The 14,383-nt window shown below is 37.1% G+C and overlaps 1 protein-coding gene across 4 annotated transcripts; it reads right to left on the reverse strand.

Annotated features, from left to right (window-relative positions):
- Window positions 1–1,186: 1,186 nt before the first annotated feature.
- Window positions 1,187–14,365, reverse strand: CMC2 (C-X9-C motif containing 2). Of its 4 annotated transcripts, XM_035336895.1 has the most exons (5): window positions 14,232–14,247; window positions 9,438–9,523; window positions 7,913–8,032; window positions 4,051–4,122; window positions 1,187–2,553 (listed from the first exon to the last, which is right to left on the reverse strand). In XM_035336895.1, the coding sequence occupies exons 3-5, from the start codon at window positions 7,991–7,993 to the stop codon at window positions 2,479–2,481; spliced, it is 228 nt and encodes a 75-aa protein (XP_035192786.1). In that variant the 5' UTR covers window positions 7,994–8,032; window positions 9,438–9,523; window positions 14,232–14,247; the 3' UTR covers window positions 1,187–2,478. The 4 variants fall into 4 exon arrangements, with proteins under 4 accessions (XP_035192786.1, XP_035192784.1, XP_035192785.1 ...); XM_035336893.1 differs by lacking the exon at window positions 9,438–9,523 and having other exon boundaries at window positions 14,232–14,365; XM_035336894.1 differs by lacking the exons at window positions 9,438–9,523; window positions 14,232–14,247 and adding an exon at window positions 9,969–10,077.
- Between the last annotated feature and the right edge of the window lie 18 nt (window positions 14,366–14,383).

Raw genomic sequence — 14,383 nt, forward strand, 5'->3', positions numbered from 1 at the left:
GCTAGCGTCCCCTTTTATAGCTTCACACTAGCTTCTTTTCTGGAGGAGTTGGAAACAAACGATGTGAGCAATAGAGCAGCAGATTTTTACCGCTGATAGCAGTTACCAGGTGTCTCTGGTAGAGCTGAAAGGATTTTACTAGGTAGTGCTATCACTCTCTTGTTCAGTACTCCCCTCCCATCCCTGAATTCTGCAGACTTGTGTTGGCTCTTGGATCTGAAAACCTCCTTGTTCTGGCCCGGTCTGTATCACAGCTGCTGTTTACCTTTTCTGCTTTTATTTCCCCCTTCTTCATTCTCCTACATCAAGTGCCTAAGAACTTCTCACATGATGCTACAGAAAGCTCCATCAAATTTTTCCTCTTCTCTCTTAAAGTTACTCTTTCAGAAAGAACAACGTGTAGAAAACAACTCTATGGCACAACAGACATCACAACAAGTTGGCTTCAAAGTCCTTATAAATAAGGTTTATTTCACCCGACGTGTCTCCTAATCACTACTCAGTTCACTTCAGGAAGCAAATAAAAACAATCACATTTACCATGTAACCCTTACCCTCTTTCTCCAGCAGATAAATTGTAAATATTATTAAACTAGTACTTCACAGTCTCATGTTCAACTTCGCAATGTAACCCTGCTCCAAGAAAAAGGCAGAAAACCACAGGAGTGTGGGCTTGTCTCAAATCACACTATTTGTACAGAATTAGCAAAGAAAACCAGAAAGATGAATGTGATCACTTTCATTAGACAAAGCTTATCTGTAAAATGTATTTATTGTTAAGTGTAGTTTAAAGTATTGATATAAATTGAGCAAGAAACTTGGGCTTCCATTTGCTAAGCACACTGATCTTTGGCAATATGATTGTGACTAATGAGCTATGTTACGTGGTTTAGATTATTTTATTGCTATTTAGTGAAAGATCTGGACTCACAGAATCCGATGAAAGAATAAAGAAGAAAGCTTCAGTGCTTTTGCACTCAGATACCAGCTTCTCAACCTAATCTTTAGGACAATTCTCTAATTATAGATTACAGGCAACACCAGATCCTATTTAAGAGCTTGCCTGAAGCAGATTTTTGTCATCACAAATGGAAGAAGGATCAAAGATTCAGTGTTCCCAGTTTGGGAGCTTCACAATAAAGTCTTCAGGAGTATTCTTAGAAAACCAACAGAAAGACTACACCACTTCCAACCACTCAGGTATTTAATTCACATAATGCATCGTTTACTTGTTCTAAGAACACAGAGAGCACATCAAAACATGCAGCAAGAGTTATTTCAGTTTTTCTTGGAACTCTCTCTTACTTTCCACAAGGATACAGTTGTGGTCAAGTTTTCACCAATTTAACCAGATCGATCTAGGCATTGAAAGATAAGTAAAATTCTTCTAATTAATTTTTCAAAATAGAAGAAAATACAGCTTTGTTCAAAAAAAACAGATGCATGAATAACTGTGTATCAACAATGATTCTGATAACAAACTGTGGAATTGATTGGAGAATAGGCACTCTTTCTTCAAAAGGGTTCAAGACACTTATATTTAGCTCAATAAATCCAACTTTTTAATAGTTTTTTTTTCTTGGCTAGGCCAAACAGAAGTCATTTAAAAATAAGCAGATACACAGAAAAGCAGCTCCACAACTGCAATGGCTGAGGTTGGAAGAGACCTCTGAAGATCATCTAATCCAACGCTCCTGCCAAGCAGTATCACCTAGAACATGCTGCACATTACTTGACTTCCCCTTTAGTACCAGCTTATGTGGAAGAACAATGTAGCTTGTATTTTTGGCAGTGTTCCTCTTCAGAATTACTCAGCATACACTGATTACACTCAGTATAAAATCAAGGCAATGCTCTGTAAACCCCTGAAAAATGTTCATTCAGAGTTTCTAAAGACATTTTAGTGTTCTCAACAGAAGATGGTCACTTCATGATTTGGGTTCCAATAAAAATACCAGAACTCCACTTATTGCTTGATAGGCCACTGCCAATTTCAAGCCATGTTGCTTTAAAAATCTACTTTTAATAATTCATTTAAGCAGTGTTATCACAACATTACAAGGAGTGAATGAAAAGTCATTCAATGTTTTGCAGGAAAAAAAGGAAAAACTGCTAAACATGAAGGAATAAATGCAACTCAACACAAGGTTGGGAATACATGCAGCTCTGAATACATAATACTCTACACACACTGATTCATCATTACTTCACAGTCGTAACAAAACCATGCCAGAACGAAGAATTGCCACAATATTTTCCTTTTCGAGGTCAAAAATTAACTTACGGGTGATCATTTATTATTTCCATTTTTTTTTCCACATTCAGTTTGACTTTGTAGAAATAAGTATGGTTTAAGTACATTTATTTTTCCATCATGTCACAAACAATAGGTTCAACAGTGGTGATCTGAAAGAAATATTCTGTCGACTTTCACATGAGTGTCACTATCAAGATGCAGCTGTCCAGCTACAGTGCAGCTCACTTCTCAGCATTTTTATGAGCATTAATTATTCTCCGTCGTGTCTCCTGGTTCTTGACCCTGTTTGCTTCATACTGGAAGAAAGATAAGGTAAATAATAGATCAGCTATTATCATTAAATAGCTAAGTCAAATTTAGAAGTGTAGACTTATTACTCAGGAACAGAAAGAGTATATTTGATATATTAGAAATGCAATTCATGTTAATATCTGTATATTCGTTCATTTTTACTTAGAAATTAACATTTATTTGATTAAGATGCTTGTTTCTAAGTTAGAGTTTATTAAGCTAAATAGTATTAGAACATTCAAATAAAGAAGATTCAGTTAATCTTATGAGTTAATCTTATGGAGGAAGTTAATTACATATCCATCTTAAGTATGACAGCTACACTTCCCATATGAAGTAGGCAAAAAGTTGCATTGGTGCTATTCTAAAGCACTGGTCAGGCTCTTTTGCTTTTAAAAGATATGAACTAATGCAAGTTTCTGCCTTCTGAAAAATGAATTTGTTCTCAGACTATTTTTTTAGTCTATTTTTTCACTAGCCCTTTTTTTTTTTAAACTAGAATGAGAACAATGAATCTTCAGAAATTTCATTTGTACCTATTCTATGCTTGTGAACAACCTTTCAGGTTCTTTATAGTAATACCACACTGATGTGTATTTTAAGAAGGCAGACAAACATAGCCTTCAAGAAGTCTTTTTAATATAACTGCTTCAATGGAAGAAAAAAAACAGTCACAATGAAAGAAACTTTGCTTTCCAAATCCATGCTACAGTTTTTACACGGTGAAAAATGGTATTTGACACAAGTATAGATGAAATTAATTCCCACAGACCGATCGAGGGAGGAGCAGTTAGAGAGGGACCCAAACTGTTCTGGCTAGAAGGAACCTGTGAAGTGTCAGTTTCTATTTGTAGTATTTGCTTGGTTAAAATTGCGTATTTGGTTATTTTTGTATCTCCAAAAATAGTCCATGCCATTTGTTAAAGCCAGATACCCACCCAAACTGCACAACATATAATGATGCATCTGAGACCCACCCAAACTGCACTACGTGTTAATGATGTATCTGAGACTTCCACCCAGTTTCATGAAATAAAAAGTGATTATTGCACAAAGTTTTGTGCAAGAAGCAATCATTCTCAACTATACTCTGCAATTATTCCAAGATTTTTAATCTGACAAGAAAAACACTGAAATAGTAAAACCTGTAAGAAAATCACATTGGCACACAGATTTACATCTTCATAGGAAAATACGGACTGTAACAGCATCCTCTGTGATCCCAATTGTTACTTCCACTGTCAAATCTTGCCAAAAGGAGCAAGCAAAGGCAGAGTTGCATGTTCCTAACTTGCATTGATCTCAACACCATTTTGTCATGCATTTTTTAGATAAATTTGTCAAGTAGAAGTATAATTGAGGTTTCAAGAGCTCACTCCAGGATGTGCCTATATTGAGGCCTATTTATTGCTTTGTGCTACTTAGTAAAACACAAATTTCTATTGCTTGGACTTTACATTTTCTTGTATTAAATATTTAACTTTTATTAACTTATTTCTTACCTCTTTCTTTAGGCACTTCCGCATCTCACGGTCAATATCATTGCAATATCCAAAAAATTTCAAAATGTTGTGCTAGTAAGTTAGGGAGAAGGAAAAAAAAAAATACAGTTCAAATGTTTCTTCCTCTGAAGCTCTAAACTTCTTAAAATTCACTTGGATTTTGCAACATATCCTGGCTGTCTTTTCCACTTCTCTTTTCCTGAAAGACGATGCTTTGTAACTTTTTTTACTGAGTAGCTAGACGTTAGTTACTTCTACACATCATTTGAAGCATCTCTATCTTGCTGAAAGTTTAAGGTATTCACCATGTTGTATCATCAGACTGAAATATGATACCTACACTGAAGCCATTAAGTCTAAATGTAGAACATACATTTTATTGATCTAGGAATCAGTCTTACAATTAGCACTTGCTTCATTAACATACAAAAACTTTGCGTTCTGAACTCATTTGTGATTTAGAAAGACATAGGAAGATCTCCAGGCATCCTGGAGGCAAAGAACTCAGTGTTTCATTATCCCTACTATGTGAAGAACGTGTTGTGGGTCCAAAAGATGCAGCCACTAGACTTAAGTGACTGAAACATTAAAAGTCATATAAAAACAGGATGGTTAAAGTTTCTCCAAATATCAAATTGAAGAGTATGCATTTATCATCTTTATGACACAGCTCAACTGTAGGCTTTGAGCATAATTAAGCATTACCTAGTTTTCATTAGGGAAACTGATGCACGTTTCTGTAGCTGATGAGAGGCTAGATGGATTTATAGAAACACGCTGAACACTATTAAGAGTTCAAATAGTGGGCAAAGATAGATGTCAGCCCATAGAACATGACTGAATTTAGGAGTGGGTTAATAAAGTTTATGACAGACACTTAACTATGGCAGTGCTATAATTAGCTTGTTTATACCTCGCTGCTTTATAAAGGGCATCAGATGACACTGAAGCAGTTGCATGTGATAAATGGTCACTTTAATTCAAGCTGATCTTGCTTTTAAAACATTTATATTTTAGCCAATGCAGATTTTATATTTTATTATATTCTCACACTAGTATGTTCAATTTCAAGGTGAGTACTCCACACTTGAAGCTAACTCCACTCTTACTAGTACATACAGCGAGTTGAATCTCCATTTATTTAGGCAGACTCCTAAACTGTCAACTCGTTTTGGCTCAGATTATGAGGGGGGGAAATTGTTTTTCCAAAAATAGTTATTACTCCCATTACAGTGATATGAGTGCAAGACAATATGCATTTCTTTCAGCTGCCATCTATAAAAATAAGTCTTTTTAAGGCATGCACTTGGCATAAGAGCAGAGTTGTTAAAAAAATAATCAAAATAATGACAAAGAGGAATGCCATTAACCTCCCCCCACTAGATCTAAGACTTGATATAATGGGCAGGTCCTCGATTAGGAATAAAATAAATCAAACTGACTTTTGTGAAAATGCAAATACAGGACATACAATTCAAGATAAGGCTTTTCACCCCTCAGGAACATTAATTTAAATTATATATGAAGGATCTTCATATATAATGAATGCCAAAGGCCATTTCAGCATTTTGACAAAACAGCAGGTAGTCACTGATAACTATAATTAAGATCACAGACTCTTCAGATTTCAGTGACTTCAATTTCAAAACACTATTTCAGTACATTTCCTTTCAATTTTGAAGAAAAACTTATTGCTTCCTTTTAAATGGATGTGAAAGAAGCCATCTTCACTCTTTCTGTTCTGAGAGCACTAGCACAAGTATGTTCTCATAGGCAAGAACAAGACTGACAAAAGCAATTCCTCTTCACGTAAAAAGACGAGCTTCAAACCAAAACAAGAGAATATAATCGTGTGCATGACTGTATTATTGCTGTTCCTAATACCTTCCAAAGTCAGATTGGCCACAGAATCCTTTGAATCACTTGCTGCCATTGAATTAAGTACAACTTTCAGTTCCAGCTCTGTTAAACTCAAGGTAGTCTAATAAGCTACATTACTAAAATACATGTATATTAACATTCATTTAAAAAAATAGTCAGCCATTACTTTCAAATAGCAAATGATTATTTGCAAATTCAGGTCAATGCATAGAAAGCCCAGCTATGTATGTACCAAAAAGCAAGACAAATCTGAGTGTAGTTTCTTTCCTGATTGGCTGTGCTTTCACAATGACGAAAATTCAAGACAACATTTTAATTATATATTGCCTATCAGTTTTATTGTCCTCTTAATTGAGAGTGGCAGTCATTCAAATTGGCAATACTTTTGATACTGTAGTTAATGTACAAAGTCTTCTAGCTTAATTCTAGCTACTAAGCACCTGTACAACATGAATGTTGTTTTAAAAAAATATCAAGTAAGAAAAGATTAATAAAAAGGAAGTCACCACAATCTTTCAAGCTGCCTAAAGCAACATTTTTAGGAAGACTAAAACTATAGAACTCAAGAAAAACAAACCTTACACTTAATACACCTTTTGATTTTAAGGTCTGGAGATGTTCTACCCAAGAACTCTGTATCTTAAGTTTAAAATAACTGCACAGAGCATAGGAACAGAAAGACAATTGTGTAAGAAATGTCATGTATGAGATGTCATTAACAGATTCAAGGTTGCTTACATTTCAAAATATTGCAGTAACAATAAAAATCAAAATAAAATTGCTGAATAAACCCAGTACAGTATGTTCACTAAAACTGAATTTTGCAATTAAAAACCTGTTCTCTGTACTGTCATCATGTAGAGATCATAAAAAGAACCAGGTATTACTAAAGTTTTTTCTACATTAGTTTAGCTACTTTAAAATCAGATCTTCAAAAATGTTGTTATCCCTCTTTTACCCAAACTTCTTCACTCATATTTCATGTATTGTCAGCCTTGTTTTTCTTTCTATAATGACTTTTGGTTAAGATAAATTTAGAATTCTGATCAAAACAGATAACCACATTATCAAAAAATCATAAATATATCTGAACATGGAGGTTGATTGTTGATCTCATTGTTGATTGAATGGAGGTTGATTGTTGATCTCATACTGTTGATTGAATGTGATCTCATAAGCCATTGTATATTGTCTTTGTATCCAACATTTAAATATACTTTTGTACACATGGAAACTAAAATGAAACTAACTTTTCATGTATGAATACATAAATATATCTGCACATAACACCTAATTAGAGTAACATGGAGAACTGGGTATTACAAATAATAATGCAACAATACTGCAGATAGCTTTCATTGCAGGGGCTGGCTGAAGTTTACTACTGATCAAGTTTTTAGAAAGGCTGCTAAATGAGGGAGAGGAAGTTTCCATCTTGAACCAGTGAAGAAGCTGCATTTGCCTCAAGACAATTTGGTATTTTACATCCCAGTAGGTGCCCACTAAGAAGTACCCATTCACGTTTAGCTCCCCAAGCATTGAACGTAAGGCATGCTGCACACCCTGATCCCTGTCAACACATCTGCTTATAAATAGACTAACGCATCTGGCCTGCAGACAGCTGGGACACAGAAATGCTGCAAGCATACAAAAAGACAGCATTTGAAGTTGCCTTTTTTGAGAGAGAAGCACCCACACACAGAGTACTAAAAGGCACAGAAGTTATTTACATTTTTTAGATAGGTCCATAGTTGTCAAGCACTAGCACAGAAAATTTAAAGTCTTATTTCCTAATGACATCACAGGCAAAGTTTTACATGCAATTGTCAGATACCTCTCCAGTTTAAGTATACTAGTTATGTTTCTTGGCTGATCTGCCTAAAGGAGGTTTTTCTCCCTATGATCATATAATACTCCCACTAATTTATCTGACACTTGTTTCCCATCCCACCCACTTCTTTCTCTGCTCAGAACTCCTTACCTCCTTGTGACATTTCTTGAGCAGACTGATAACTAGGTTACATTCTTCAGTGTGCAGATGAGGAGACAGATCTGGATGCATCTTAGGTAGCAATGATGTTAGTAGTTCAAGGCCAAGAATCTGAGAAGATTAAACAATATTAAAATATGTATATTATAAGTATAAAAAAAGTATAAATAAGAGTTCAAGTTGACTACTTAAGAAATTATCTCATTATTATGCAAAAAAAAATGCTGCTTAACATGCAAAGTTCTTATTACCCAGGTAAGGTAAGTAAAACCAGCATATGCCTTCTGTTTATCTGCAGAGCCCAAATATTAAAGTTTAACTGACAGTTTATATTCTTTGTGATCAAAAAAGGTGAACACAGTATTTCAGATGCGGCCTCAAGAACGTCAAGAAGAGGGGAATAGCAACTACCCTTGATCTGCAAGGTATACTTCTAATGCAGCCCAATATGCTGTTAGCTTTTATTGCCGCAAGGGTGCACTGCTAAATCATGTTTAACTTCGTGTCAGCCAGGGCCCCCAGGACCTCTTCTGCAGGGCTCTGTGAGGCAGGAGCAAATTTGAGATTTTTAAAAATATTATATAATTTTTTGAAATTTTAAAATTATATATATTCAATTTAAAATATATATATGTCCCCAGAAGTAATTTTCAAGATCTTTAGTTGCAAGGGATGATAATGTGATATAACACTGACTGAAATAATATGACAACTTTGTTGCAGAAGATCACTGTACCAGGGAGGGAAGTAAAAATGTCCAGTTTGCACTAGGACGAGTGGACATCTTGACAAAGTTCTCCTTGTATTAGCCATACTGCCACTGAGTTAAATAGATAGCTGCAATGCATCAGGCAAATACCACTACACCTTGTACTAAAGCAGTCACCGTTCTTTTAACATTTCAGCTAAACAATCTAAACATGAGTAGTCAGAGGTCAGATTTTACAATTGCAAACTTCCAACCTTCAGCTGCAGTGCTGGCAGCTATGATCTACTCTTCTTTTCCTAGAATACTCAAGTAATATATTTGGCTTGAGGAGCTATCTACACTAATGTACACAGTATTTCCCATCATGTGTTCTGCTTAACAAGAATTATATCCCCACAAGCAAACAAAATTTTAAAAATCCAAACAAGTTTACAAGCCTCTGGAGACCCACGAGAATACATTCAGCATCGTGTCACACAGACTTCCAGTCATTTATTTCAAGACTCTCCCCCACGCTATCGGGAAGTCTAACATTACACTACGCACACTCCTAGCGCAGAAGCTGGAAGCCACGCGAGTTGCTTAAGCATTCAATTCAATAAATTAACAATCGAGCCTTTAGAAATATGACAGCAGGAGCATGACTGTAACAGCAAAGTGATTAAGAACCCTGCTGTGTTATTGCCACCAGCTTTTGATTGCACACCACACAAAGTCAGTATGTTTTAAATTCATCAGTATATTTTTTGAGAGCACCAAAGTTAGCATTCCCTTGAGAGGGTGACCTGCTCGATGACTGCACATTATTTTAACACGCACAAATGCGGTTGATTATTAAACCTCTTTATCATTCAGCCTCTGACCGCTCTTCCTAAAACTGTCATCTGAGCGGGCTGTCTCAAAAGAAGAAAGCAAGGGTAATGCTCTAGAGAAACAGGCTGCATGCACATCACTACGTGCCAGAAAGTCAAAGGGAATGTTTGAAGGAAAGAATCATTCTTTCTAAACTAACATTAGTAATCACTGCCATGTGCATGAAATTTTCTCAGAAAAGCTATCAATGCCATGAATAGGTTATGATTACCACAACTGTATTTCATCAATTAAAAGCCTTCTGATGACACCTGACTCAAATGAATCCGCAATGGCACGTCTTGCAGGTCACACGACCAAAAAGCCACACCAGCTCACACATAGGTCAGTGCTCCTTACATTAATTTTCATATAACACTCAAGTATTAAAATCTTTCCAGTTGTTACCGAATACAGCATGCAGTTCATGTAGGCTACAAGGGATTAAAATAACAAGACATCTTACAGAGGTCATGGAAGGCTTACCTGGAGCCTTCAAGTACTTCTGAAGTTCACGACTGAACAGTGTTATCAGTGCTAAATATTATATTTATGTTTAGCAGTGTCAGGTGAGCCAGTGATCTACAAACAATCGCATAAGGCTAAAACATTTTTGCCAGAGGGGAATGCCTTCCCCTCTTCCAAGGGGAATGTTTCAAGGGTAACAAAAATACGTGTAATAAAGGAGAGTATGAGCTGCTGGTTTCCTTAGTTGCTTTTTAATGATTCTGTAACATAAAATGAAGATAGTAAGTTGCCATCTTACTAAAATTTAAGTCCACATGGACAGAATTTTATATAGGTGATAGCTCGTAAAGATGCTAAGTATGAAAAGTACTAAAAAAATAAGCAGAAAGATTAGGAAAAAGCCATATAAATCACTCTGAGGAAACTATTAACTGAAATGCTGGATAATGAAAGTCAGCATAAACATGAAATTGCTGTAGAAGAAATATTAGCAGTAAAGTAGAGGAAAAATATTAGGAAAATACAGTAATTAATTTAAGAGGAAAATGGACTGTAGAATGCTAAGCAAACAGTAATATCTGAAGCAAATATTTGGAGAGAAGTATTTAGATGAACTTTCTACACAAACACATGGGCATATTTCATTGGGTCACAAAAGTGTTCTGCCCTTCAATATGTTTTATATGAGACTCTGAATTCCGTAGTTTGTCCTTCCTTGTTAAAAATCACAGTATAAGCTACATGATTTGGTTGAAGTGCCACAAGAACTAAGAACTAACTGCAAACTCCTATAAACTATTAACTTCTGAAAGTGGAAGAGATGGATAAAGATGATTGCTTTTGTCAACTTCCTTAACCAGTTTCTAAATCTACACTATCCTTAAGGGAAAAAAATTTAAAGTGCAGTTCATCTTAAAGCGAGGAAAATAAAGAATGTTCTAGCTTTATGGTTTCCAATATAAAACAGATTTTTAAAGAGTCAAAAGCCTTAACATCTCTGACACCAATACTTAATCTCCAGTGATGACTTTTTTGCTTATAAAAATAATACTTGAAAGATAATCCACATGTAAGCAATCTTAGGCACTACTGTGTATCAAATGGCTAAAGACTTCCTAACGGGAACCAACATATAAATTATTGAAAATTGATACCCATCCCTAATCTTAAAAGATATCTACACAATTGTGCAATACATCAAATATTTGTTTTTAATACACAGAAGGAACCCACAAGCATTATGGAATTGCAGATACCTAACCCATAGTCGGGAACCAAAAGGCTGTCCCAAAAGAGGAGGCCAAGAACACTGCATGCACTTCACTCACACTCCTGTTAAGACACCAAGAACTGGGATGAAGTGCTTGTTTCTCTCCAGTCACTAGCTTCTCCTCCTGACCTCCTTACAGGAAATATCTAGAGCTGGGGAGAAGAAAGGGGCTTTGAACATTCCCTCTTCTTTCCCAAATGAAGCGTCAGACCAGCACATCAGGAATCCAGGGAAGAAAGGAATACAGCTCCTTTCTCTTTTTCCCAGAATCTCCCATAAAGAAGAACCAATCAGTTCCCTGAAGCAGAAGGAAAAGTAGATGAGGTTGCCTTTTTTAGGATCACCGATTAGCTTAATGCTTAATATTTCCATGTTTGGGAGAAAATTATTTAAGTTTCAATTTAGGTAAATTTTTTCCTCAGATTTTTTCCATATTTCATTAGAATGCGTTAAAAGGCTACGTTTTTCAAACCAAATTTTGCATTTTTTTCCATTTAAAAAGTTGCACACCAGTAATTTATTTATTTTTTTCCAAGTTTCCAAAGACAATAGTAAAGAAAAAAAAAGCAGGAATTTACAGTGATCAGAAAAAAGACTAGAGTAAAACACAAATCCTTGTTTGTCAACACTGAAGATGAAAAATTGCCGCTAACTGCATCCTCATTGTTACTCAACAAGATCCTTAACCCGAAGCACTGAGCTTTCTACAGCACCACAAAACGCTTACATTTGCCGCACACACTCAAATAGCACCCACAGTGCAGCAGCGCAACCAAGTATACACTAACAGGAGGGAAAGGCAAACAGACCTACAAACTCCTAGAAAACCGCTGTATCCCATGGGTAACATTCATTTTGCGCTTTATTTCACTGACCAAGTCGAGTAAGCCCTCACATTTTGGTCCCAAGTTCTCAGTTACACAACATTGTCCGGTTTTACTGGATCATTTGATCACAATTTCTGCATTCCTAGAATTATCAGTCATAGACATTAACTTATGAATGTTTCTGATGATAGCTCAGAGTACTCAGAAGATTCAATGAAGTGAGAAATCACAGCTGATTAACAGGAATTGAGAAACCCGGGGGACTCTGATCTAAGGACCTTGTTTTCCGCTTTCAGTAACAGTTAACATCTTCCAGATCAGGGTATTCTAGTGTCATTCTATGCTGCTATTCTTACATTGCCAGTAGGCACACTGAGAATGACCCTTAGCTTGCCCACATTTCCAATAAATTATTTGGTGAATAAACACCTTCACTTTAATAAATAACTTTTGGCTAAATCTCATGAAAAGTAGTCACAATCTCTTAAACTTCAATCTTCAAAACCATGCACTGGTTTTCCAGTATCACATATTAGAATGGAGGGGGGTTAATAATTTAGATACATGTTTTTTTGAAGACTTGTAAGCAGCAAGGAAACACAGAAAGGGGTGTGGGGGAATGATGCCACTTTAAGATTTTCTTTATAGGTTCTATTTACTTTCTCTGAACCTAAATAATAAGCAAATAGTCTGACAAATAAGACTGAAATTCATTCTAACTTTTTCATGATCACCTTCTGCCCACAATTAAACATCCTTCCCATTAGGATAAATGCTTACCTGCTACTCTTAGCAGTAAAGACCTGTTAAAGTGAGATCGTACCCAATTTCACACTTAGCAAAGCAAGTAAAGAAGGCATTAGTCCTAATGAACGAAGCAAGCTGAATGCCAATTTGAATACTAAGTAATTTCCAGTTTCATTTCTTACTAAAATAATAGATCAGCTAAAGCACAATAGGGCATTCTTATCTCTTATCCATTACCTAAAGATTTATTCATACAACAAGCATCAGTGTAGTAAAAGGACAACTAATGGCATATTTTTATTACAATATGCAGTAAGTTACACTGTACAATATATCACAAGAGATTATTGCTGTAATCTTCTATTCCTGCTGCCTTCCTACTCTGAAGGATCACATTTTATTCTTAGATACTCAAAAGCTACTGATCACGATCAGCTTGGCTGTCCTGTATACATAAACCCCCCGTTCTCCCTACCCAAATCCAAGAGTCCTTACAAAAAGAGACCAAAGGGAGAGCTACAGATCACGCTCCTTGGCAGACTAATTGCAGCACTACCTTGGTACCACAGCTCCAACTGTGCAAATGCATATTTTCTCGCAAGATGCGCATTCATCCATAGCTTTCAGGCATTTAGGTAAACTGGATTGCAAGACTGTACTACTAACAGACCTATTATATTAGAACTCAGAAGGAAAATAAGACTATTCAGTCAGGAATAACAAGACCCAGTGAGTATAAAATCAAGTATGCCAAAGATGAGGTGCTGTTGACAAATTCTTGTTTTGTGCAAGCTGCTCTTGTACTTCAGTTGCATCCACCAGACCAGACTTCACTTCATTGCTATTTAATTTCCCCATCAAGCAGGTAAGAAGAGAAAAATTTAATAACTAGCAGAATTTCCTTGCCTGCCATACAAATATTTTCTCATTTGTGAGAGAAACAGATGAAGAGGACCACGGTCCCACCAGAGCATCTCATCCCCTGAGCACCAGGAGCTGCTCAAGGAAGCTGCACAGCATTTGGCAGCAGGCAAACACTGCTAACATTAAACAGCTATAGGGAGAAAGGCGCTGCTGCCCCTAATTATCAGCACTTACGCAGAAGAGGCCCAGAGACACCCCACACTGCTTTCAGCCCGTAGCTCTCAACACTCCCAGGAGTCCTTAAAGTACTGCGCAAACACGGGAGGAAAAGCTCAGGGAGCTGAAACGGGCAGCCCCTTGTCCCTGCCAGAACTACGGGGAGCCCTCCTCCAGACAGGACTGAGGGCGCGAGGCGAGCAGGGGCACCCAGGGGCCAGCCCCAGCACAGGCCAGGACCAAGATAAGGACAGGGCTCCTTAGGCCAGGCTGCGCAAAGAGAGCTCCCCACCTGCCCCTCGTTCCTATAAAGGAGCCTCCCCTCAGAGCTCCCCTCAGGGCCACCCCCGCACTTACTCCGCTCCCCAAGGCCGAGCCCCCCAGCACCGCCCCACAGCGCCGCCCCCGCCTCAGTCCCGGCCGGAAGCCGCCTCAGTGCGCCCGGCGGGAAGGGGCCGCGCGGAGCGGAGCCTCCTGCCATTGGCCCTCCCGAGCACGGCGCGGCGGCT

Source organism: Oxyura jamaicensis, chromosome 11 (assembly GCF_011077185.1).
Source record: "Oxyura jamaicensis isolate SHBP4307 breed ruddy duck chromosome 11, BPBGC_Ojam_1.0, whole genome shotgun sequence".
Lineage (NCBI taxonomy): Eukaryota > Metazoa > Chordata > Aves > Anseriformes > Anatidae > Oxyura > Oxyura jamaicensis.